The following is a 26,531-nucleotide window of genomic DNA, read 5'->3' as shown; positions in this document are numbered from 1 at the left end:
CTATCTCTGCACGCTCAGCCACCTCACTTGCAATCTTTAAAAAACTGCTGAAAACAGAACTCTTCCGCATCTTCCTTTGAACTTAAAGAAAAAAAAACGTTTCTACCCTTTCGTTCTCACCTCTCTTGAAACAGAAACACTTTTTTGTCAGCTCTTTGCTTTGATGTTGTTTCTTCTTGACTTAGATTTTGTTTGCTTGCCTTGTTCCTCACTTGTGAATCGCTTTGGATAAAAGCGTCTGCTAAATGACTAAATGTAAATGTAAAAATCACACGTGCAAGTAATCTGTTCTATCACTTTATCATGACTTCTTTATGTTTGTGCCCCCCCCCCCCTATGTGTTTTAATGTGCTAATTCTGTTATGATACTTTTTGTCCACAGCACAGAAAAAGAGGTGATGACCTGAGAGAGTCTGATTAGGTCAATCAAGAGCTGCAAAAGGAGCAACTGCAGCCTAGGAAGTCTGTTGTTAAGCTTCAGTTTAGAGGCCACATCCAGTTTCCAGACTGTCATGGTTGCTCACAGAGACAAGTGATTAATTTAACGTGGAAAACAGCAAGCAAGTAACAGTTTTACTTTGTGCACAACATGGGCTATTTAAATTTTAACTTTATACTATAATGGGTGAAATCCACCAGAAACCAAGTGAGTGGCTGAGCAGGAGACAGGTAGAGAAGAAAATAACAGCGTTTTTCGAATTCCCCTGTTGCCTTCCAGATAATAAGCAGAAACATAAGAAGAGTGCAGATTGGCACAAAGTTGTGGTGTGTTGGGGAAAGTGGTGAGTTGTAAACTGCCTTCAGATCTGATGGGTGTTGTCATTTATGTGATAAAGGCACTAAAATTGTGTGATTGAAGAATGAGAATATGAACAGAAATAATGTGCAGTGTGCAGCAGTACACAGTATTCCTTCAGTGGGGTATTTACAAAAGTGTTTGCTGTGGAAAATCAATGTTTCTGTACTTACTTAATACGTATGTTGCTGTTTGGTTATTTACTGCTCGCCTGTTTATTCCGATAGAGGATTCTACAAGAAATGTAAGAATTTACGAGACAACACAAAACGAAGGGCCCGTCTTCAGAAGGAAAAGAAGGATGCCACGCTGGACTTAAGCCCACTTTGAAAGCCAACTACTTACAATAATGGAAAACTCAGCGGGAAAACAACACCATGAAGCCATTAGATGACAATGAATCCTTTTTGCAGGGCGTCCTGCCAGAATTAAAGAAGTCACCTCCAGACATTAAGCCTTTTATCAAATTAAAAACTCAGCAGCTGATGTTCGAGGCAGACGCTGTTGTTGATTGGTGAATAAGTCATATTGTGTTTACCTGCACAGAGTTTATTATTCACTCATGCCATGAAGAGCTGGTCTCTCCTGCCTCTCACCCAATTCCAGTGGGGATTGACTCCAGCACCCCTTGACCCTTAGAGGGACAAGCAATTAGGGTGATGGATGTGGGCCCTTTGCATTTATAGTCAAAAATGTTATTGCTGTTTTACTTTCAAAGAATGTGATGCACTAATTTACTACCTTACCTTTAAAAAGCAAACTAAAATAATTGTACAATATGAGGAAAACATTCGTTTTGTGAATTATAAATCATAAAACACTGGGTAAATCTCTTCAAACTTCTTGGCCAGTGCATCCAGGTCTTCCTGACTGATCTTCTCTAGCCCTGTCAGATTGGATGGGAATTGTCCATCAACCGTCATCTTCAGGTCTCTGCACAAATGTTCTGTGGGCTGGGCAGATGTGTGTGTGATTATTATAGGATCACTTTGAGATCACTTCTGGGAACATCCAAAAGGTTAGAAATGCCTTTATACACCTTCCATGCTTTATTCCTCACCACAAAATGTTCTTGTGGACGTCACAGTTTGGTTTTGGTCTTGAAATTGTTAAGTGTGTGTCTTTCTACGGTAAACTATGTTCAATCAATTCAGTTTACCAAAGGCTGACTTCAGTCAAGTTCTAGATTTATCTTGATAAAATCAGACAGGATGATCTAAACTAGCAGAATCACAGAAATGGTTTGAATGTGTTTGATTTGTAATAAATTTTCCAAAAAAACTAAATATTGTTGTAAATTAGTAGTAAGTTAATGAGTATAGAGGGACAATGGTGGCACCAATAGCAATTACACATAAATGTTAAAGATTCTGAGTATCTTCTGCAGCAAAGGTATGTCACACACCATAGCTGCCTGAGTAGTACAGTCTCCAAAAAAGTGCACATATGTCTAAAAATATCACATATAGTACCTATGAATTTTTTTGGTATCTTACTACCTTAATTTCATAATTACTTTATACATCACATCAAAAGGAGAACCTTTCTTTTCTTTTATTTCATTTGACTGTTTCATATTTGATTTATTCAGATGACTGTTGAAACACACGAACAGAGTTAATAAATATTAACAATAACTATTAATTATGTTTTAATAATTGTTATCAGAGACTCTGTAAAATCAAGGCCGCATACTGGAAGATAATGTCATTTTTGATTTGTACTGTGTAAACTCCACAGTCATTGAACCCTTACAGTCCTCGAAAAACCCTGACAACATGATGTCAGTGTCCTTTAATGGTTAAAACACTCTGTCCTCTGTTGCTCTTTTTCCCATTAAAGTACTTTTTTTGTTTTCATTTTTCATCATTTAATGTAAGGGTCTAAAGAGGGGGTGTAGTTGTACAGACCCTTGTGAAACTGGACTATATAAACTGAATGTGTAAACTGGTAAACACTCTTTTGCAAACTAACTTACCATTTTTTTCATGGGCACATTATGAATCCATTGGTCCCTGGACACAGACATGTAGAATAAATTAAAATCACATAAGACATCCAAAATCTGCTGAAACCAGTAACAAATCCTTTGTTAGTTCTGGGCACTACATTCTTGTCTGTGGCAAAATCTAGTAAGTCAACTGCATTTACAGAGGGAAGTCAGTGTTTTCAAAATAAAACAACTAATTTCGTTATGAAAAATAATTGGTATTAAGGAACTTTTTTCTTTTCTTGTTTCTGTATATCTGTTAAGGGGCTATAATGTGGGTTTCTGCATACAGAAGACAATGTTAGATCGAATTAGGCACACCAGGTGGAAAACCAAAAGTATGTGGACACCACAACGTTCAACTTGCGCCTGTTGATTGTGTGATTCCAGGAAGGTGAAGTGTTGTTGTTTTTCTGGGTTCAGGCTTTGCTGATGTTGAAACCTGACTGCAAGGATTTGTGTGGCTGAATGGATTAGTGAAGTCCGGTTCTGATGGTGGGTCACGAGGTCTGTACAGGCCAGTTGACTACTTCTATGTCAAACTGGGAAACATCTTTCTTTATGAAGCTTTGGCCTTGTGGATGGATGCACGCACAATTGCTTATAAGCAAAATAATATGAATTATTAAATGACTACATAGTTTGATATTAATTAGCTGTGTTCAACCACTGAGACTCTCAGAAACAATGTCTTAGAGTAAGACAATGTTTTAAAGATGGCAAACAAGTGACTGAGCTATGGCACACTGAATGTATGGATTCCATGTCCTTTTCACAACACATGGTCCAAAGCAGAACCAAACACACACAGGCACAAAGTGTTTGTTGGCAGAAAATGGCTGTGCCACTAAAAAGGAGGGTGCAACAGGTAATTATTTCATATATGACATGTCTGATTAAACATCTAGAATGTGAGGTCTTTAAATTACCCTTTGTGAACTGTTGGACCTGGTAACATTGGTAACACTTTATTGATCCCCTGAAAGTTAAATTCATGGATTTGGGACACGAGTGCTTGCTCTAAACTGGGTCTATTGTAATGCTTGTGCCACATTCTTACCTTACAGAAAGAGAATGATGGATCATTTCAGAGACAGAAGATGTGTTCTCACCTCCGCTCACCTGCCGACCTCGGCTATCTTCTTTACTCACCTGTGCCGTCGCCCTTGCCAAGCCTTGGATGCCATGTTGTTGACGTTGAGATTGACTTTAATTCCCCCTGGAAACCACCACTCACCTGCCATAGCCAGCTGATCCACTCAGAGCCCCCTTCACATTCACAATTTCCTTTTGTGACCATTTTATAACACACAACACAAAGTCAGGTTAAACTATGGGGATTGTTTGTTTTGTTCCCACTGGAAAGGTGACCTTTTCTGTGGGGCTTTTGCTTTGAAAGGCCACGCCGGAAGCTCGCGTCAGCATCACGGTGGTAGTCTTAACGTCGGCTGGATCCAACTCAACAATATTGCGATATAAAGCTGAACGCACTCCTCGGGACAAGCTAGCTGGAGCTGAGCCGACACACAGAGGATGACGGACGGCACGCTGAAAACATTCCTGTCGTCACTCACTGCCAACTAAGCTAAAAGTGAAGCGCAGACAGGCTGAATAGAGCTGATTATTTCTTATAAAGTCGAGCAGCGCAGTAGGCAGCTACGGACGGGATGCCCGGGAGCGCCATACAAACATGCTAATTTGGTAACGTTACATTTAGGGCACGCTGAAACTGATGTGGGAGGCTAAAATGGGATTCCTGCACCAGCTCCATCTATTGCTGTGGAAGAACATCTCTCTGAAGAGGAGGGGGCCGGTAAGACAGGACATTTGTCCACGGCGTGTGTGTGTGTGTGTGTGTGTGTGTGTGTGTGTGTGTTGAAGGGTCGTGTTTGGCTGTTTTGCTGCTGCATCGCCCGCGGCCGTTGTTTTTTTTGGGGGGCTAATTCTAGCAGCAAGTGTCTGTCTGCAAATGTTACCGTCACACATTAGAATAACACCGCAGTGAGCTTAAGATGAGAGTGATGATGAGGAGGAGGATGAGGAGGATGATGTCGTCCACGCAGGTCTACCGCCAGCTTGTTCTTGTCTGTGTGCTCATGCTGTCAAACAGGTTGTTGTTAATGGATGAACAACAGTTGTGTAATCTGGCTGTACTGAGCTCAGGCCTGCGCGGCGTTTATGAGCATCATCTGCACAAGATGAGCAGAAGGTGATGTTATCATAGGATTACAAGAGAAGTTAGTGTCACACTAACTGATTCATATTCACATCTAAACCTGTATAACAAGACATTTGTAATTATATATATATAAAATAAATAAATCTTATTTTTAATGTGAATAATTAATTCTCAACATGACTCAAAGTGGTCATGGGTATTGCAGTGATATGTTATTGCACTTCCATGAAGTTGGAAATCAACATTGATGCAGGAGATAGGCTGACATTTATTCCCTCATATGGGCCAAGCTTTAAAAGAGCCTACTTGTTTTTTCTCATAGTTTTGACTCCAGGTCTGATTACTTGAATTTTCTAATATTTTTACTGCCTCCCTGAGCTCATGAATTGAAGTTGCTTTATTGTCCAAGAGAACATTTGTCATCCCACGATCAATGTTTTCACTGGTTGAGAGAACAGAGATGAGGACTGCAAGATGCTGTTGAACACTCTTGGAAAAACTCTAGACAGTTGACTTTGACTTTTCCGTGTAGTAAGTACCAGTAAATTGACTTTGACACGTTAGATTGGTGAAGTGCCCCTTTGGCAACTGAACCATAACATAGAAGATATATAGTGGAGGACAGGACTCTTAAAAAACAGCTAGTGCTAGGATAAAGTTTAAAATATACAATAAAAACTGGTGTATACTTCACCAGTGTTATTACTAACTAAAAACAGGAAATGTGAAACATTTAGCAGGAACTTATTTTTAAGAGTGAGGTGCCTGTATTAAAACTAATTTGAGACTGTCCACTTCAGAAAAATTACAAATCTTCACATGTGCTGTTCGACTGTGTCAGAAATAAGATTTTTTTACAGCTCCTGCCACGACTGCTTCTTTCCAAAAGTTTGGAAGGAGTGGCAAGATGTAAGTCAAGAGTGTTAACAAATATAATGTGCCTAAAATAATACCACAAACAATTCTGATCTTTCTTGTCTTTATTGAGAACAACCATAAAAACCGCATAGTGCAAGATGAAAAAGTATTTGATCATCATTGGAGTGGCCAAGTCAGGGCTCAGACCTCAATCCAATAGAAAACCTACCTATGTCTAGCTAAAGCATTTCTGCAGGAAGAATGGGCTAAGATTCCTCCTGAACAATGTTCAGGTAGCTCTGTGTTCCACTATTGTAAGGCTCCTTGTTGGTGACCCTGACCTAACCACTCCCTTTTCTGCCTCCTTCCAGAATGCACCTGTGATATATATATAATGACTTATTTATAATGACTAAAAACAACATAAAGCAGGTGGAAACTTGGTGTACATATGCATCATTGGACACACATCCTGGATTATTTCGCTTCTGTCTCTTTTTCTGATCTGACTTGTCGTGCAATAGTCTACGCTCATGTCTCACTGGAGTGTGAACCCTACCTTGTATGATTTATTTTCTGTCATGTTTCTGCACCGCACTTCCCAGAAATCACTTGTCATCTAACCAGTTTAACCAAGAGAGAGTGCCACTGAGCCCTGACGTCAACTCCAGTGAAATATCTGTTCTGCTAGCTTCTCATTGAGGTATTCTTTGATTAAAAAAAAGTGTTTACTAAGGGATGAATTTTAACTGTCTAGCTGCTAGACAGTTAAAATTCATTTCTTGTATGGTACTGCTAGACTCTAGCAGTACCATACAAGAAAGGGAAGGCTAATTGGTATGATGCAGTGCCTACTATGAAAGTAGCTTATTATGTCCCATTGATTTTTAAATGCATTTTTAGTAATTCTATATTAAATTACTTCATTCTATATTAAAGTAGTAGCTGCATAATAACCACATCACAACATTTCTACTTCCAAATAATAATAAAATACAATCTAATTGCAGAATGTTGTAAAGAAATGTTCAGTGGCAAATGCAGTAAAGAAAAATAAACAATGGAGCACACACAAAGAAGCCTACTGTCATTGCAGCTAGTGATTTAGAAGATCATAACTGGCAAATAGCAGTGCCTAGATGGCAGTCTTACTAGGTCACACCTATTAACGCATCTGAAATATGCTTCCACACTAACAGGTAGGCACTAGGGTTATTATATAAAAAACCGTGTAGGTGGAAAACATGGGAGCTGTGAGACTATTTCAAGTCAACAGTGAAAAAACATGCTTCAAGAAAATTGGACAGCATAGTTCTGATTAGAGATGAAACTGTATGAAAATGTAATATCTTGATTATAGTGGGCAAAAGTAACATGGTTATCAGTACTCTCACAGTATTGTTACAATGTTCTGAAAATGTACTGTTACACATTGATATTATTGGTATTATTATTATTAATAATTTTCTCTCTCACATTCACACCTAAAATGTATTAGGGTATAGTATTTGGAGTATTTTAATACTGGGTGTTACACACCTTTCAAGCGAGTGTAGGTCACACATAACATGTAGAAATTAGACAATTTGCATCATTATCTTTCTCAGAAATGAAGCTGCCAGCTACACAAAACTGTGAATAATGTGTTCATGTACTGTTCTTTGGTTGTGTAAAGCTGCTTTGCGACAATGTCAATTGTAAAAAGCGCTCTACAAATAAAATTGAATTGAATAAAATCACTGACTTTATGTGATTTCATGTGTATTTTTCCAGTGTCCTGATCCTGCCCCAAACTTCCTGTCCCTGGCTTTTATTTTGACTTTCCCTGTCCGGTTTTTCTCTCTTTTCCTTCTTTCATTGTTTTTCTGTCCCTCCACACAGGGGAGTGACGTCAGGGAGGTACTTAAATAAAAGGGGAAAACACAGGTGAACAGATCAGGCAATCAGGGCAAAAAACAACCACACAATTTCCAGTGGGGAAATTTTCCGATTTCCCCACTGGACGAAACGCCCATTATTGCGAAAAAGATGCAGAGATAAATGTACAGAGGGAAATGTTAGTATCCAGGAGCAGTTGGTGCTAACATACTGAAAAGATTAGAGGAGAATGACCTTCTCTTTTCAACAGAAAAAAATGGTAAAACCCACTTATCAGTGTGTTCATTGCTGGTGTTTAGTCTGAGTATGTGACAGGCAAACTTTAATAGAATTTAATGATGGCTTTTATGCTGTAAACTGGCTATGTAGTTGGTTAACTGTTGTTGCTGCTTTATTAAAAAGGTCAAAGTTGTGTTAAGCCTGTCAAGACTTCTTTTCATTTTTCTGTTATTTGTCAGAGGCTCATTACCCGATCAACACAATACCTTCATGTTGGGCATCCTGAGTGCACTGAAACTTTATGTAATAACCCATTCTACATAACTAGCTTTTCAAGACTGTAGCAACTGTAGAAACTGTAGCAGCAAAAGCTACAGTTTGCTGGAATCAACCAGATGCAAGGATGTGCAGAGGCAGGTATTCACCCAATATCTCCCAAACTACATTGCCAGACAGACATTTGTATAATTTTTTTCTGCTGTCTGCTATACCTCCTTCGTGCCTGAATAACAGCAACCATCTGTGCACAAGCAGATTGCACCTGGCTTTCAAACATATTAAATAGCCACCACAACTGCTTTCAGCCTTGATAAACCTGTTGCATCAAATCAGGTATTACCATTATGTCCTTTATTTTGTTGAGAAACTTTTATTTTGTTGAGAAACTTTTCCAAAAGGGCAAAATCTATAATGTGTGCTATTTAGTTTATTTTAATTAATATGTGCGCAACCATAGTAGATCAATTTGCACCATTTTTTGTTGATATCAAGTAGTGGCTGGTTAGTGTGGTGGTAATATCGCTGCCTCCCATGTGGGAGACTGGGATTCAAATCCCAGCTGTGGCCTACCTCCAGTAGGGGTCCTTAGGCAGGACCTCCTCACTCTGCCCTGCCTACCCTTGTACCTTGTAATGACTTTTAAGTCGCTTTGGATAAAAGCGTCTGCTAAATGTAAATGTTAATCAAGTTTGCATATTTTTGTACAGGCAAAACTTTAGTAATTCAGCCTCTTAGTCTTTATCAGTGTGTCGAGACCTAGTCAGATTGAATTACAGTCTTGCTGTGTGCTGGGTATTCAGATACCCTACAGAGAGCTGGCAGAGAGAGTGATTTAAAATGAAGGGGAAACAAAGAAACACAACAAGGAGATGAGAAACCATTTGCAAAGGAGAGAAGAGAGGAGTGGAGTGAATAAGAAAAAAAAGAGAGTGTAAGCTTTTAGAGGCGGATGGGATGAAGGATGAAGCTGCTGACTGATACGGGAGAGTGGAAATCTGTAGCAGAAGGTTAACTGACAGCTAAATGAATTAAAAATGCTATCTGTGAAGTCTAATAGACTAGCAGCTGGTTCACTGAGGCCTGGCACAGGAGACAGGAGAGGTTATCTATAAATCCTTTGGGGTAACTGTGCTGCAGCTCAAACACAGAAACATCATCGACAGTGGCAAGACAAAGTATGTGAACCTTATGGAATTTCATGGTTTTATGCATTAATCTTCTGTCTTTATCCAAGTCAAGAGTATTAACAAATATAATTTAATATATAACAATCAATCTTGGTCTTTATTGAGTACCAAAAACACCTTATAGTGCTAGTGTCACAGCAAAAGGCTTTGTTAATGAAAAGAGAGAAGTTGTAGAATAAGAAGTGTCTTTATTGAAGGCAGGTTTATTATGGGGAGAAAACTCTGGGATCAGGTAGGAATCAGAAGATGAGGAGCGCCTCAGATGGTTCAGGAGTTCTAGGCAAAAGAATACTGTATGTCAGTAAAGCCGTTAACAGTATGAGGGCTGACAGACTCGGTACTCACAGGTAGGTGGAGGATGAGCAGAGTGAAAGCTGGACTATAAAGATGGCCGTGGAGAAATCCAAAAGGAAGGTCGGAGGTGAGAGTGATGTCACTTCCCCAAGATGACAGCTCCCACAGACAGGAATGTGTGCTTGCATGAATGCATACGGCAGAAGAATAAACTGTAACACAAGCACTGTGAGATGAGGTTAGTAGAAGTGAGATTGAGCCCTACACAGGGTTAACAGAGCCAGTCTAGAGTCATACACAGAGTAATCACAGGAATACAGAGAGGGATCGGGAAAAATTCACAATATCCAAAAGGGTGTCAGGCAAGGACAAGGTTTAGGTCATGCAGCAACTTGTTGACCCCACATTTGGCAGCAATAAACTCAACCTGGAGCTTCCTGTATCTGTGGATCAGACCTGCAAATTCTTCAGGTGGTATTTTTGTCCATTGTTCCTTGCAGAACTGTTTTAGCTCTGTCATATTCTTTGGATGTCTCATGTGTGGCTCTCTTCAAGTAATTCCATAGCATCTCAGGTCTGAGCTCTGACTTTGCCACTCCAAAAGGCGGATTTTGCTTTTCTGAACCCATTCTGTTGTGGACGTGCTTTGGTGTTTTGGGTCATTGTCCTGTACAGACATTCTCACATTATTCTGAAGAATTTTATGATACACTTGTTCCACCTGCTGTCTAGTGTCACTGTGCTCTTTCACAAACTTCAGGCATGCAGCATTGTTCTTTTTAGTAAACAGCAGCTTCCTTCATGGTGTCTTACCATAGTTCTTACTTGTTTAATGTTTGACCTACTGTAGACTCATCAACACAATTGTTACTAACTTCCAATGATGCCTTCAAATCTTTGTCTGTCTCTGTTTCTTTACCTCATTGATGAGTGCTTGTTGTGCTCTTGGGGTAATTTGATTGGCTGCCCACTTCTTGGTAGAGTACCCACAGTCCCAAAGTGTCTCCATTTGTAGATTGTTTGCTTAACTGTTGACTAGTGAATTTCTTAAGTCTTTGACATCACTTTGTAACCCTGTCCAGCTTTATGTAAGTCAACAATTCTTGATCGTAGATCCTCTGAAAGCTCCTTTTGGTGAGGTATGGTTCACATAAGCGTATTCTTCTTGTGCGGAGCAAACTCAAAACGTTTGAGTGGTTTTTGTCCAGCAAAGTAGCTCTAGTCCAAACCCCAAACTAATTTTCTTAACTCATGCTAACATTGTACTCAAATTAGCTTTTTTGAGGTTATTATTTTAACTTTTTCCTCTAGCACTATAAGGTATATTATATTATGGTTGTTCTCAATAAAGACATGAAAGATAAGATTTCTTTTGTGTTATTTTAGGCACACCATATTTGTTAATACTCTTGACTTGATAAAGATCAGATCACGGTTAATGGCAAATTAATGCAGACAACCATGAATTTCCAAAAGGTTTACATTCTCTTCTTGCCACTGTAGATGATGTTTAACTGTTTGTGTAAAGTGTGGTGGTGCTAATAATAATAGAAAATGACTCATGAAAATTAACTCATTAAAATCAAACATTGCTTTTAAGTTGTGGTTTAACAGAAGTTTTCTAAAAAACAAACTAAGGAAACTGGCCTGGACAAAAATTATGGTACTCCTAGAAAAGATGTAGAATATATTGAAATAAATAATTTGTGTGTCCTGTAATTAGCATCACAGGTTTCTTCACACTTGTAATTAGTCAGTCTGTCTATTTAAAGGGTAGAAGTAGTCTCTGTGCTGTTCATGGCGTGAACCACACTCAGCATGAATGAAAAATTGATGACAAATTGAAGAGACAGAAAATACAAATGGTAACTAAAGAACCCAGAACAATTTGCATAGAGATGATGTTAAAGGTCCAAGGTCAAGGTTCATCTGAGTCAGATCAGACCATCAGTCATGTTTAAGCCAAAGAGGACCTAATAGAAGACAACCGACAACCAAAATAGAAAACGCATTGACAAACCACAAAGCTTCTGGGAGAATGTCCTATGGACAGATGAGACCAAACTGGAACTTTAACTTCTGTTAAGCCACATCTCAAAAGCAATGTCTGATTTTCTTGAGTCAAGAGTGCATTGTGGGATTTTAAATCTATTCTCTGCTCTGTGGAGGTTGTTCGTGATGTGCTGTTTTTGTCTCTTCAAAGCTCTCACAGTCCTTCTGTCGTTGACTGTTTTTTTTAATACTGGTGTATTGAGCTTTGTAGCTGAGTACACCAGTGGTTTCTTTCTTTTTTCAAGACATTGATCTTACTCACCTTAAATTTGGATCATCTGATAAAAAGGTGGCATGTTTTATGTTGGTTAAGGTATGAAGGTGAACCTTGCATTAAAAAAGCAAAAATTCTGATCTTTCATTTTATTTTTATCTTTTGATCTTAAACCTAAATCTCTTCAGTTTAAAACAAAAAAACAACAACTTAGCCTAGCTGTTCCAGTACTTTTAGTGGGGCTGTTCCTAATGAAGATAGAAATATTTTGGCCTCTTTGTAATATTTCAATATGTCAATGCCACATCAACTGATTAATCCTCAACACCATTCATGTAATACATTTCAAATGCCAGTGTTTTATTCTATACATTGCTTGGATGGATTAATTGGGTGCTTTGAGGCAAGCTGGTCTGTCCTTCCAAAATACACCAATGATGAATCATGAAATGCATGAAATGCTCTGACCTAGATAATGGCCACTCCTCTTTAGCGCTGTGGTGTGCCATATTCAAATAAAGTATCCTCCCAGTATAAACACAATGTTTTACTGTACAGTGATTGATTTACTTTTTTCCCAAGCTGAGAATTAAAACAGGGAACCATTGTGGTTACAGAATCAAACCATGCTGTCCTTTGTGTGTAAGAAAGACCATTATATAAAATGTTGCAAAAATATTAGTTTAACCAACTCCCACTTTTAGTTTTGTCCTGAATTGACTCTTTTTAAAACTCTAATTACAAACCACTTAGTTGCTCTGTAAAACTTGGCTTATTGTTTCATACGAGCTGCTGTATCAAAGCATGAAGTAATCCAGTATTGTTCTGAAGTGTTGTATGACCATTTGAAGAACAACTATCAATGAAGAATTAATGCATTTATACCTTTCAGCTGTGCGTGTGCAAAAATGTATATTTTCATTTAGCAGTAAGAGTATATCTTTTTTTTTTTTTTTTAATATCACCAGGACACTTAGCCATAGTAAGTTTAGACACTTGCAAAACCTGTCAAAATTCTGCCTTAAGTGGCATATGTTAAGCATACATTCCAGGTAGGGAAGAGGTCGAGGAAGATAGGTGGGCCGTTACTTCAACAATTTATTTGTTTAGAACTCTGCATTACCATAGCTTAAATACCACAGCACAATATATCTTCATCAAAGTGTAACCAGGAATTTGACTGGACTTAAAATGACCGGTCCAGCTGGATTAAATGTGACTTTGATTTAAAGCAGAGGGCTTTTTCTGTTATAACATGTGTCCAGCTCAGATAAATCCTACTCACAGTCACCAAGTAGGACATCCACACAGCAAAAAGCACTTTTCATTATAGACCATTCTGTTAGAGCACAACTGCTGGCAGAAAGTCAGGGTAGTGCCCTTGGTTGCCAGTCAGTGCCAGTCAGTGATGGGCAGTAAAGCATTGCTTAGTAACACATTACAATAAAGTGATTACTTTTCAGTAACAACTAGTGTAAGGCATTACAATCTGAAATTCTGTATTTACATATTAATGTCAGAGTGTAGAGTTGTTTTGGCATGTAAGTTGACTCTCGCAGACTGATGTGGGAAATACTTATATCTATCTAGTTGTTGATTACACTTTCCAAATAGTGTTGGGGACAGGTGGAAGGTGGTAGTCACCACCAAAAGAGGAGAAATGCAAATGTTATTGGTGTGGCAAATGTGGCAAAAGTACCCATGAATACACATGTACTGTATCAGTGGCACAGGACGTGTGTGCTGTGTGCCGTATATAACACTAGGCTAGCAGTGAGGTTGTCTGCTGCAGTTTGGTTAAGGTAGTTACACAACATTTAGTGTTAATGTTTGTTAATGTTGTATTGCCTCTTTGTATCAGCTGCTGTCAGAACAGTACAAGTTGGTCTATTTATTATTTATTGTAAAACTAAAGCTTCATTATTAGGGAGGATAATGATGCAGATGGTTTAATTTTCACATGATATCATCATATTATGTTATATGTGACCTACACTCTTAGGTCACCTCCCTGCACACCTCCCTTCACACCTCCCTGGCGCATAGGTGGCCAATCGTACAATCGTGCTTGTAAACCATACATTTATCTACTATTAGTATTATATCTTCCTCTGTGTAAACAGAATGGCACGACTGCCACGGCGCGAGTGTAGCATATATGTGCATTTGCAGTGGGTGTATTTTTGGGAAAAACTACATTTCAGAGATCTGTCACTGTCAAGTCAATCTACTCCATAGCACATGGTTAAATAAATGTCTGGTGCTGCCACAGCTTGAAAGGTGTGTGTAACACCAACTATTTAAATACTCCAAATACTTTACAAATACTTCAGGTGTTTATGTGAAAGAGAATATTAATATAATGATAATAAGAATAAGAATAATAACCAATATGTATGTGTAACAGTGTTTTTTTTTATCATTTCTAGAATTTGTTAACAATACCATGATAATACTGATAACCATGATACTTTTGTCTGCTATTATTGTGATATTAAATTTTCATATCATTTTATTTCTACATGTAAGTGTGGAGAATTTGCATTTGCGGTGTTACTAATTGCGGTGAACAATTAGTAATGTGATTACTTTTATAATTGAAAATACGTACTGTGTTGCTGATCCCAAGTAACTTGTAGGGCTCAACAGTGGCAAACAGGCAGCAGTGGCGGTTGGTGCTTGAAAAAGAGGCTCAGACAGCCTATGAATTATTAAGAGCTTTTTCCTTCCTCTGGGAAAAGTCATGAGACACAGCAAGAAAGAGAGTTACCTACATCTACTAAATCTACAGATGGAAAGAAAGAAAATTTAATAATGGATAAGAAGGAAACGAGAGAGGTTCACATTCAGCTGCTTGTATTTAGGCAAAATATGCTATTGGTTCATCTACCAAACAGAAAAAAAAAACCACATAAAATAAAAAGGAGAATATTATTGGCTTATTTTATTGGCTTTATTTTCCCTGACTATAAATGTCAGGGAAAATATATTTTATTAACAAGAAATTGTAGTAGACTACCACTACAACTCGATTGCTTTCCAGACAGATTTTTAGAGGGACAAGTGGGCCATCTGAATTGAACTTGCTCATGATGCCCATGTTATCTATTGGATAGCTTGCATGACAGCAATGTTTTAACCATTTATATTATCTAATAAGTTGTTAAATTAAATAGAGAATATGCTGAAGATGATGAAGATACTGTTGTCTTCTACAGTATGTGAAATTTAAGTCAAGTGTATGTGTGTGTGCTGTGTTTTGGTCCTGCTCTTTATATCACCACCTATTAACTGTGTTTCAGTCCACCACAACATCACTTTGTGGGGTTTTAAAAACCCCCATCATTGACATGATTGTGTGTGTGTGTGCAGCTTTATAGGTTACTGTGTATTGAGCCATTTCCAATTGTGTTTAGATTAGAGTTTGGGTGGAGTACCAGCCTGAACCCGACTCGAACTCTTAGTACCAACAGGTTCCATCGGGTTCGGTTTGGGTAGCTGCACTGCAGTTTAAATAAATGGATAGGAAGCTGGGAATCAGTTAGTTAGAGGATGGACACAGCTGTGATCTCTTTTGAGAAGAGATTGTTTCTGTTTGTGTGTCTGCTGAGGTTGGGGAGGATACTGTTTGCAGATGGAAATGTAATCTTGACAGTGAGAGCAGGGGGGTGAACTGAGAAAGAAATGAAAACAAACATTTCACACACAAACCAAACAGACTGATTCACACGCTTCCCAAGCTGGGTTTTAGGATGTAGAGCTATCTGCTCATAAATACATCTTGATATCAATATTATATTGACACTTCCTATAAATTTCATTTTCAACTATTCAACTTCATTTTAAAATTTTTGCTTAAATCGCCTTTAATCGTAATAATGTTTATAATGGGATTGTACAAATAATGTCACAGTTTAGCGGTGACTTGTAGTGATAGACCTACTGTACAAGAAATTATTTTTCTATGGAAAATATAGAGTGCAGAAACAGAACAAATCAAACAGAAATAAAGCGCAAAATACACACGTAATTTATACTTCCTTTATATTTATACATTAGTCATAATTAAATTCAACAATTGTTAAATGACAAGTATTTAGCCCTTTGTAAAAAAGGCACTGTAAAGTGGAAGTGGAAGTGTTTTCTTATTAAAAGGAAGATGCTAAAATGAAAACCAATTAACTGGTTAAATGACAACATTGGGGGCAGGGTGTTAGGTTGAGCTTATTCGCAAAGACACAAGCTAATGTCTTAGCAGACAGCCTATCGTTTTGAAATATTCTGTGGCCAAGCCAGCTGGAATGACACTACGTCACGGTTCTGTCGTTTGGTCGTTTGTTAAGGCCTGTCCAGTCTGATTCTCTGGCTCAGGCCAGTTCCATGGCCCTGCCCCTAGATAACCTCACTCTCCCTAATTGTACCTGGCTTGCCTATTCATCCTATACAGAACCTTCCCACTTTTTCTGTTCACCTGACCTCTGCTCCACCAGTCCTCTCACATCTGGTTATTGTCCAGCTAGATTACTCCTCATTATACAAGACTGCCATTTTGTCTTTGCCAGATTGTGTAGTGTGCATTTTGGTTCCAGCATTCAAGTTGCTTTTCCAACCATGTCTAGTGTTTTTCCTGTATTATCCCAGTTTGATTCATTGCCCACTTTTATGGACTTAATTTGAATTGCAGGATGTTCTGCCTGCATTGTGACCCCTGTTTGGATTCTCTTTGTTGCCTTTGAACCCTTCCCGGCCTGCTTTTGATTACTCTGAATGTAAAATGTTGCTAACTCACAACTTAATGATGGAAAACACAAGGTTTTCTGATGGACTGAATCAGTATGTGGTAGTTAAAATCAACAGCTCCTGTAGCTCCTCCTCACACAGTGGAAGTCTGAGACAGTGTGGTGACACAGCGGGAATGCAGATGTCACCACTGAAGTAAAACCCTACACTTCTTACTCTAATTTGCGTGTGTACATGCATGTGTATCTGTCAACTAGCATGTAAAGAATTTGGAAGATGATAACTTTGACTGTTTTGTGTGTAGGACACATACTCAGTCACAATCACACATATGCAACTTAATGTCGTTCCTGCAGTAAACTTCAATTAAAAAACTATTCCAGAATGAAGAGTGCATCAGGGTAAGAAGAGATGTGGGTGAATTAGCACCCATCATGCCTAAAGGACAAGTCTGTGGGGACAGTACACATTAACCCCATTGAGAATGGATGTGCTGGAAGACTTTGTGCAGTGGTCTGACTCTCATCAATACAAGATCTAAAAAATAATATGAATAAATGTTGTGACATTGCAGAAGTGTATTGAAATGATGCCATGGTAAATATGTGCTGTAATCAAAGTTAAAGGCAGTTTGAATTAAATATTAGAGTGTGTAACTTTTTTTTCCGACAGGCAGTGTATGTGGAGTATACAAACTGAAGTTTTGTTTTGTCTTTGTTTCAGAACTGTTACACCCCTAAATGCCCCCTAAACAGCTTGTGACACCAAGATTTAGTGCACAGTGGACTGCTATCCCCACTGCACTTGTTCTATTGGGATGTTATTATAAGATATTTCACTCACGTCAGGTCCTCTCACTGTTTTGCTGTTAGCACACACTTATGGGTGTTTTCATGTGAGGTTGTTAAAACATAGTTGTGTTGCCGTCTGACATGCAAATAGTTATTTGCATTGCATTTCAGAAATTCAAACCAGCTCCATATTACTGGTGCTGAATTATTTTTAGAGATCAACACAGCCGTATTGTCAATCACCATGCTGCTTCCTTGCCAAATAGTCAAAACCACTATCTCCCAATAACGATAGCTAGAAGTTAGAGATTATTGAGTATGAATTTGTCCATTGCTGTCAGTAAATGTACTTTTTAAAGTTGGCCCCTTCTGCCTGGCTCAATAAAAGAGATTTGGTTGAGCAAGGTAAAGAGTGAATGAAGAGAGGAAGCAACGATAGCATGAACATGAATCAGAAATGTGTTCACACAACACTGTAGATGGATTATGTGCCTTCTCTGCTGTCCTCTCTTTGCTCAGTGTGTGTGTTTGTAACTTGCAGTCAAAGAGACAGGCACACACCTGAAACTAGATGCATGTAATGTTTATAATACCAGCGCTGTTCAAAGAGCTGTAATTCTCTACTGTGTCTTTATCTCTCCGTGCCTAAATCCTCCAAGGTAACAAGGGTTGAGAAAATTCATGTCCGCATCATGTTTATATTTGGTTTCCAGCTTGGCAAGAATATCAGCTTTATTGGACAGCAGATTTGTTACGAACAGGCTAACAAGGGGACCCAGTCGCAGTAACACAGCGAGCACAGAGTGCGCTTTCCCAAATGATTTATTAAAAAATAGAATATACACCAATTTGAAGAGCAGATAGGCAACATGCAAAGCTAGACCTACTGGGTACAACACAAAATCCTGAAAAAATCCTGACTAATACCTGCCTTATCTAGTAGGAAAAAGCAAAACAAAATCGCAGCTCCAGGCTGGAACTAACTATCTGAGAAGATAAACCAAAAAACACAGCTATAGCTTGAACTAACTAACTAGAAAACAAAATCAAAGCTAACGCTGGAACTAACTCACAGTAGGAAATCTGCCTGGACTAAAAAACGATGAAACAAACAGGCCGACTATTCTGTAGGAGTACTAGCAACCGTGATGAAAAAGCTACAGGTCGGGAAAAAGGTGAGTGGCAGGAACAAGGAACACACACCTGAAAACACACGAACCAGTTGAGACATGCCCCCGGTAAGTGAAAAGACAAAAGTAGTAAATAAAAATACAAAGGCTCTGGGGACACTGCCTCAGCTGGACGGAGGGAGGAACTGTAACAAGATTTTTGATGATAGTAATTAAAGGGATACCTTTGCTATTTTTAAATGCAGATTTACCACACAACCTGCTCCTCTGAACTCTGGGCCGAGTGACGACATATAGTAGAGTCTCTAACCCTTAGCATCCTGAAGATTTCTAAACCACAAATACATTTTTCTTTAATATTTATTATGCTTTATACTTGAACCTCAAGAAAGTAATGTATCAGAAACCATGCCATTTTAATTAGGATTATTTTCATAGCCTTTCACTGTGGAACCAAACGTCTGTTCATCTAGCGTGTACATAGATGGGAAGATCAGAACTCAGTAATTTAAACCATGTTTGTGAAACATTTAAAACCTGCATTGATATGATATACCTTTTATCCCCATGGTGTTGTTAAACAAACACAGATCAGGTTTGGCACTGTTCAGCCTCAGTGGTTTCTGAAACCCCAACCTAATTCAGCTTATTGCAGAGTCATAATCAGCCTTCTTAATAATTGAACTTCAAATGAGTGTCTGCTTAATAATGCATCAGCAGCAGGTCCTTTGTGTCACAGACATGGCTGAATGTGTGGATGTGTTCCTGCAGTGTTTGAGTGTGTGTAGCAATGTATGTAACCACTACTAGTCTTGACCCTGGCAATCTAATCTAACTTGGACTTGAACAGATGGGTTAAGATACATTTTTTTACAAATTCAACATCAGCCTCAGGGAATTTATGTAGGTCACTTTTCAGGAGAACATTCTCCATTCCACCAGACAGAGTAAGATCACCTTGTAATTTAATGTATTCTCTTTTTACTTCTCCGTGTCGCTCCCCGCCTCATCTGAACCACTTTCTGTTTTAGTCATGTGCTACTATTAGCATCTAAATTCCTGTCAAACCCTCCTTTCTTTATTACTGTATACATATACCTTCATACATATCAAAATCACCCTTGTTGTAGGCACTAATCATCAGAACATCACAGATGCTGACTTTTGCAATTATGGTTAACAGTCTGGAAGATGTCTTTTCCACTGTGAACCTGGTATTTGTTTTTCCTGAAAAGCAAGTGGAAATGTGGAGTTGTAGTCCACCAGGCCTCTATACTTGGCTCTTACAACTGCAATGTCATCTGAGAACTTTAGCACATGGCAGGACTCAGAATTGTGCTTAAAGTTAAAGATGTAAAGGGTGAAGAGGAATTGTGAGAGAACAGTCCCCTGTGGTGCTCCTGTGCTGCTGACCACCTGTTCACGCACATATTCCTGTAATACGTCTGTCAGATAATCCAGGAGGTTGTGGAGGAGTCTACTTGCATCTCCAGTGGCTTCTTTCTTCTCTTAATAGGACAGGCACTGGAGGTGAACAGGTGAACTGCAGTAGATCAAGAGGTTTTCACTCAAGGTCATCAGGAGTGGATGACTGGGAGTAGAATGCAGGCCACCCACTGAAAAAATTACCAATAGGATGATCTTGATAATTGGTAATTCTGTGTGATATAGCCTGCTGCATGACAAGGTGCAGCTAATAGGCATAGCAGTGGATGTTGTGCGCATTTCTGTAGACATCCTTTACCTTTTGCTGCTCTCCACCTGTGGCTTCTCTCATAATAGCAGCCTGAGCAATGAGTCTTGACTCTCTTGTTGCAGTTCTGTCAGTGGCTGCATTCTGAATAGAAATGGACTTGAAAAAAATGACATTGTTGTGGATATTTGGGTACTGTAACACAAGCACAGGCTGGGAGTGGGGGGAAATGTCAGTTGTCTCATCTGCCTGAATAGCAACAAAATATGTGTCTTTTTTTACTTCCTCCAGAATGTAAGCTTTCACAACTGACAGCATTCAAAAAGTTTTGTCCAGTTGTTGACGTGCTTTTAAAAACTGTAGCTGTTTTGAGGCGCTCCTCCAGCAAGAGACAACAAGATCTACTAACCCCCCGAAAAGTTATTGTCGTTAATTGATTACCAGCAAGTAATCCACAAAGATAAAGATCAAATATAACATGATTAAAGATATCTAAAATAGATGTTTGCTAGTTCAGCAGTTGAATTCTTAAGAGTGAGCCCTTCTTTTACCATTAGAGATTGTTGCACATTTGACTTTTGACTCTTCCATGTCGAAGCTGCACTTCCTGGTACTACCCTGTGCAATGGTTGTCGGGGTTGCTAAAAGGCACAGTGATGATGTCTTTTCACACAAGACAATGCCAAACCTGACATCGTAACATCTAGAACAAACTAGATCAGAAAGTGACCTGGGTTTTGCAAAATGATCTGTGTGGAGAAAGAGTCCTTGCTAATGTCCTGCATGCAAGTCTTTGAGAGCCACATCATCTTGGCTAGAGTCAACACCAGGGAACATCATAATGAAATGTGACTGGGGAAAAACCTACAGACAATTATTCACTCATTCATTCATGACTGAAACTCAATCAAAAAATCCACTTGAACAGGCACTATGCAATGAACACTGATGCTGGCGGGTATGTTGTCAAATTGCCCAGAAGAATATTTTGGTAAATAGCAGATAGAGGATTTAGTGCTGCATGGTCTTGGGGAAAGCTACAGTGATAGAGTGTTATTGTCTAGTAAATGGTCTGGATCAACAACCAAGCATTAGATAAGGACTGTTAGCAAATGCACGTTTTTTTTCTCTTTGATGGTTTTGTGAGAGTGCTCCTATGTGAAACAGACTAAGAGCATTACATTAGGAAACCCTGGTCAGACAACAATGGAAACATCTCTGTTCTCCGACACGTATTAACTGAGACATTTCAACACACTGAAGTTTTGATTCTCTGGTTCTTCTAAAAACTTGAAATTGGAGATTATTTGTATTCAAATTGAGATGCACAATTACCACTGTCTTCACAGTGTTGTTTACTTATGGATATAAACATTTGCTCGTTTATTAAAATATTCAATATTTAATCCCTAGGCGCGTGGTCAGCTCATGATTTTAATGACAAACATGTTTAGTGAAGTTAAGGGAATTGGAATGTACCCATGGTCAAAGCATTAAGCTTGGTCATTTTATTTGCCAGGGACCTAACATTTTCTATTGCGACAGCAATACAGACATTGTATTTGTTTTGTTAGTGTTGGTGTTTTTTTCTTACATTTTTTTGTACTGGCAAACGAGTGGGTGTGGGAGCAGAACTGCGGCCTCGAAACAAGGCCTTAGATGCCCACTAAACTAAGGAGAAGATGTGGGGGATGTAAGGCTTCACTCAAACAGAAAGTGACGAGTAGTAGATTAAAACCCTTTCCTCTTCCTGTTGCTACAGGAAATGTATTAAGGTGAAAAGGTCCTCCTGTGATGAGGAGTGTTAAAAGACAAGAAATAGAAAAAACACAATAATAATAAATACCTTACAGGAGCTACTGCAACGGGCAGCTATCTGTTTTTTCCAGTTCTCAAGAAATAATTTGTAATGTAGCGATATGCCTCAATACGGCAGTGGTCTACTAAAAGGACATTGACTTTCATCTAGCAATATGTACATGATAACAAACTCCTGTGAGATGTAAGTCTTTGTGTAAATCAATGATTAGAAATTGACACTGTCTCCTACTCATTTTGAATCTTCAAATCTCAAACACTGGGTCCATTGTAACTTGAAATGTTTTGAATGGCGTCACTGGTGTGCAGCACAGACGACACTCTGTAGATGATGAATAACAATGATTCTACACTGGCAGAGGCTTGTGTGCATTTGTTTGTGCCAGGGTGTGTCATATTTGCATATTTGAGGAAGTGCATGGGATTGTTAATGGATAATGCAGTGTGTTTGTATGTGTAAAAAGGTCATATTAGCACAGTTGTCCTCTATCCTCTTTGACTTGAAACTGCTTTGTGTTTACATACTATAAAACTATTTTGTTGTGTAGACTGAGTTTGCAAATTGTTTCTTCATGCATTTATGCCATTCTATCTTTACCAAATATTGGTAAAGGATAATGCACGCATTTGCCAGTACTAGAACAGAAATGGCTAAGTAGAGTTTGGTTTTGATGTTTGATTATAGTTTGTTGTGTTTCATGTTGGCTAAATACCCAGGCATGGCAACTTGTGCTATTTCATACTGAAAAAGGACAATTGCTTGGCCTTAACCTACTGCTTGTGTTACACTGTGTATGAACAGATTCTGTGAACTCTAGCAGCAAAACATCCAGAGTTCACCTTTAGGTAGTGCTACGTTGTGCAGCAAAACATAAGCTATTTATTGGACTAGACTTTACATAGAATTAATACTATTTGCACTGTGTTGTTTTTACTTTACCAGCTGAATTGAAGAGAAAATAATTGACTAAAGTGTGACTGAAATGACTATGACTAAAGCTAAATTGATAGAATTTAAATAGAAAATTCCTTTCAAAATGAACACTGGTGAGGACAGGGTTAATGAGCATCACAGAATAGTGAGAACATGTGTAAAAAAATAATATATACCGTATTTTCCGCACTATAAGGCCACCTAAAAGCCTTCAATTTTCTCAAAAGCTGACAGTGCGCCTTATAATCCGGTGCGCCTTATATATGGATCAATATTGAGTCAGTCACGCAGTAGAACATGGGAATAGACGTTTAACATTAACGAATCAATGGTGCAGAAGTGGAGACAGCAACAAGATGGCTAAATAAAGAAGACTAAACAGAGTTTCCGAGGGAACAAAGCGAGATGGAGTTGGAGGACAAACTCCTATCTATTCTTTATGTAACTGAAAGAAACTAAATTAACAAATAATACACATCGTTACACATTTTGTATGTTACACTCGCACACGCTAGCTTGACTTGAATGAAGCTAATTACAATAACACCCACACATAATTTATCACATGTAACAACTAACATACTTCTAATGACAATAAACATGTTAATACTTACAAAGACAAATGCTTTCCAAGGCACAAACGTATAAAGCACACTCAGCATATACATGAACCAGTTCGTTTTACTGTGGAAACTAAACTAGTTTAATTTACAGACAGAGAAAATACTTCAAACCTGTACTATTGAACAGAGAGTGGAAAGAGCGCTCACTCTGCAACTAATTATCTAAACTAAGATCAACTAAAATACACAACTCTCACTCTGACAAATTTTAAGAACAATACTATAATACTTTTTAACTGCCTTTGTCACAACTTGTTATTCATCTATCACTTGAACTGAAAGGCATGATGGCAATCTATTAATAAAGTTTGACCGACCTCTCTGACTGTTTTGTTGACATTCCCTTTAGCGCAGCTCCATCTAATGTTGCATAAGGCAACGCCAGCCTCTACTGTAGCGTCTATTCTATGCGCCTTATAATGCGGTGCGCCTTATATATGAAAAAAGTTTTAAAATAGGCCATTCATTGAAGGTGCGCCTTATAATGCGGTGCGCCGTATAGTGCGGAAAATACGGTACATTATTTTGTAACATGATTGTGTGTTTTGTAGTTAATGTAGTTTGTAGGGCCATTGTTGTTTGAAGGTATGTAAAAATTATGGTTTTAAAGGACCCAGACATAATGGCAGACACGCAAAATATAAAACAAGGTTCAATGTAAAAACTGGAGAAACAAGGTAGGACACAAAGTAGTAACAAAATTTGCCACAAAAATACAAAGTAACAAAAGAACACATCAGAAGAAGTGAATGAGCCCCAAAACAAAGTGACAGCCAGAAACTCTACGAAAGTAACAATGAAAACTTGAGTCAAAAACATTAAAGTAACAAGAAAAGGAGCAGCCAAAAGGGCAGATAAACAAGAACAAAGGCTGAGGTTTGGCAGAAGTTACGAGAGGTAGGGGGCAGGGTCCAAGCCAAGGCTTCAGAGCACCATGAAAACTGTATCAATACTGATGATCTGGCAAGGTGGTGTTGACTGAGTGGAACTTATAAAGGGAGACTGGTGCACAGGTGAAACAGATCTGGAGATTAAGATGAGTAAGCAGAGGGAGAACACAGGTGAGACTGATCAGGGCGACTATTGCTGAGGAGAGTGGAGAGACTGAGAGGACAGGAACAGGAAAATGGACCAACAGGGGCAGGGCCAGGCAGGCATCATGACATGGTATCTTTAAAAAATACCATATTGTAGAAAAGGAAATAGGTTACTGCTGTTATTTCAGTCTATCAGAGACATGTACAATAGTAATAGATTGTGGTTATTCAATTAGGATACAGTATACCTACAAACTGTAGCGTTTTAAACCTCACCATACTATAGGGCTCTGTGGTGCAAAACACATTTGAAAAAAGAACATTTCCAAAAACACAACTGACAACACAACTTGTGGACAGATAAGTCCCTAACACCCCAGATAATGTCTTCGAATCAAACAGAAGAACACTTGTGAGATGCAGAACAAATGAAAAGATGCTAGAACAGTGCTTAATAACTTCAGTCAAGCATGATGGAGGCAGTGTGATGGTCTGGGGGTGCTTTGGAGGTGAAGATTTGTACAGAGTGGAAGGGACCTTGAGGAAGTAAAAAGCTATCACAAGATTTTTGAAACGCTATGCCATACCCTGTGGCCAATTCTTATCCCATAGCGTGATAATGACCCAAAACTCACCTCCAAAATGTGTCAGCACATAACAATAAGTAGTCATTCGAAATTCTGACTGGTATGGAGTAGCCAGCACTGTCACTTGATCTGAACCCTATTAAGCTGTTGTGGAAGCAGCTTGACTGGAAGGTAGGGAGGAAGACTTCATTAAGCCAATCCACCTTTTGGGAGATGCTCCAGGAAGCATGGGATGAAATCTTTTCAGATTATCTTGAAAAAGTGACAGTTGGCTAGCCTAAATTCTGCCTGGCTTTAATTTCTGCATAATTTTTTTTTGAGTAAGGCAAAGTTTGAAGAACATAGTCATTATTTTCATCAAAGTAATTATTTCTAACTCTACTACTACTTTGTACAATTTTTAGTAATCCCGGTAACAGTTGAAGTTACTACAAATGGTAAAGGTCAGTTGTGACTGTTTTTATAATCAGAATACAATTCAATATTATTTTGAAAGTCTAGAAGAGCTGTGGGGTATTTTATCTTATCCCATTCGTGTGTGAGCAGTGAGAGAGCAGGCAAGGCACTTGGTTCAATTCAGATGAAGGATGTTTTAAATTATAAATCGAATTGAACTGAATTTAAAAAATGCTATGACATTGCCAAGTATTCAACAATTACATTTGTCATGTACTGATTTGGTCAGACTGTGTTGACCAATAATTGTAGCCCCACTGTACCTTTAACTGTGCGAGCCAAAATATAGTGACTACTGCATGTGAGCTGCCACTTTGCTTTGTGATATATTTCTAAGTGACTGCTGGGGTCATAAAGCAGCAATGATGCTGCTAAATGGCAGCTAACTACTTCCACACGTCCCACATCAATTCAGTTAACAAATAGTTCACATAATCATGCTTGTTAACGCTAATAGTTCTGAAACCAAACTGCTGACCTGGTCGGAGCAGCTCTGGTAACATGGCTCGTCGCTGTTCCAGCTTCTTTTCAACTCTTGTTAGGGTTCAGGCATTGCTTTTGTGTTTATAATGTCATTGTGTTTGCTTTTTAAAATGTTTTTGTATTATATGTAAACTCATGTATAAAGATAATTCCTTGTTTTACCTTTTATTCACTATAAAGTTGTACACAAATGCACACATGGTCTAAATTGTTATCTGTTAAGTGCATTTTATTCCACATTACTTTGCTATATGATGACAGTTTGACAGTTATGGACCTTTTGTGTTATAGTA

The 26,531-nt window shown here is 38.5% G+C and overlaps 1 protein-coding gene across 2 annotated transcripts in view; it reads left to right on the top strand.

Annotated features, from left to right (window-relative positions):
• The first annotated feature begins 4,237 nt into the window (after positions 1-4,237).
• The window catches only part of abca2 (ATP-binding cassette, sub-family A (ABC1), member 2), a 71,232-nt gene continuing 48,938 nt past the window's right edge, over positions 4,238-26,531 (top strand). For both annotated transcript variants that reach the window (XM_026342243.1, XM_026342242.1), the window contains exon 1: positions 4,238-4,599. In XM_026342243.1, the coding sequence (XP_026198028.1) occupies positions 4,519-4,599 (81 nt within the window). In that variant the 5' untranslated portion in view covers positions 4,238-4,518. The remainder of the gene's footprint in view (positions 4,600-26,531) is intronic.

Source organism: Anabas testudineus, chromosome 9 (assembly GCF_900324465.2).
Source record: "Anabas testudineus chromosome 9, fAnaTes1.2, whole genome shotgun sequence".
NCBI classification, from domain to species: domain Eukaryota; kingdom Metazoa; phylum Chordata; class Actinopteri; order Anabantiformes; family Anabantidae; genus Anabas; species Anabas testudineus.
The sequence above is the reverse complement of the archived record's forward strand: the minus strand, read 5'-3'. Positions and strand labels throughout refer to the sequence as shown.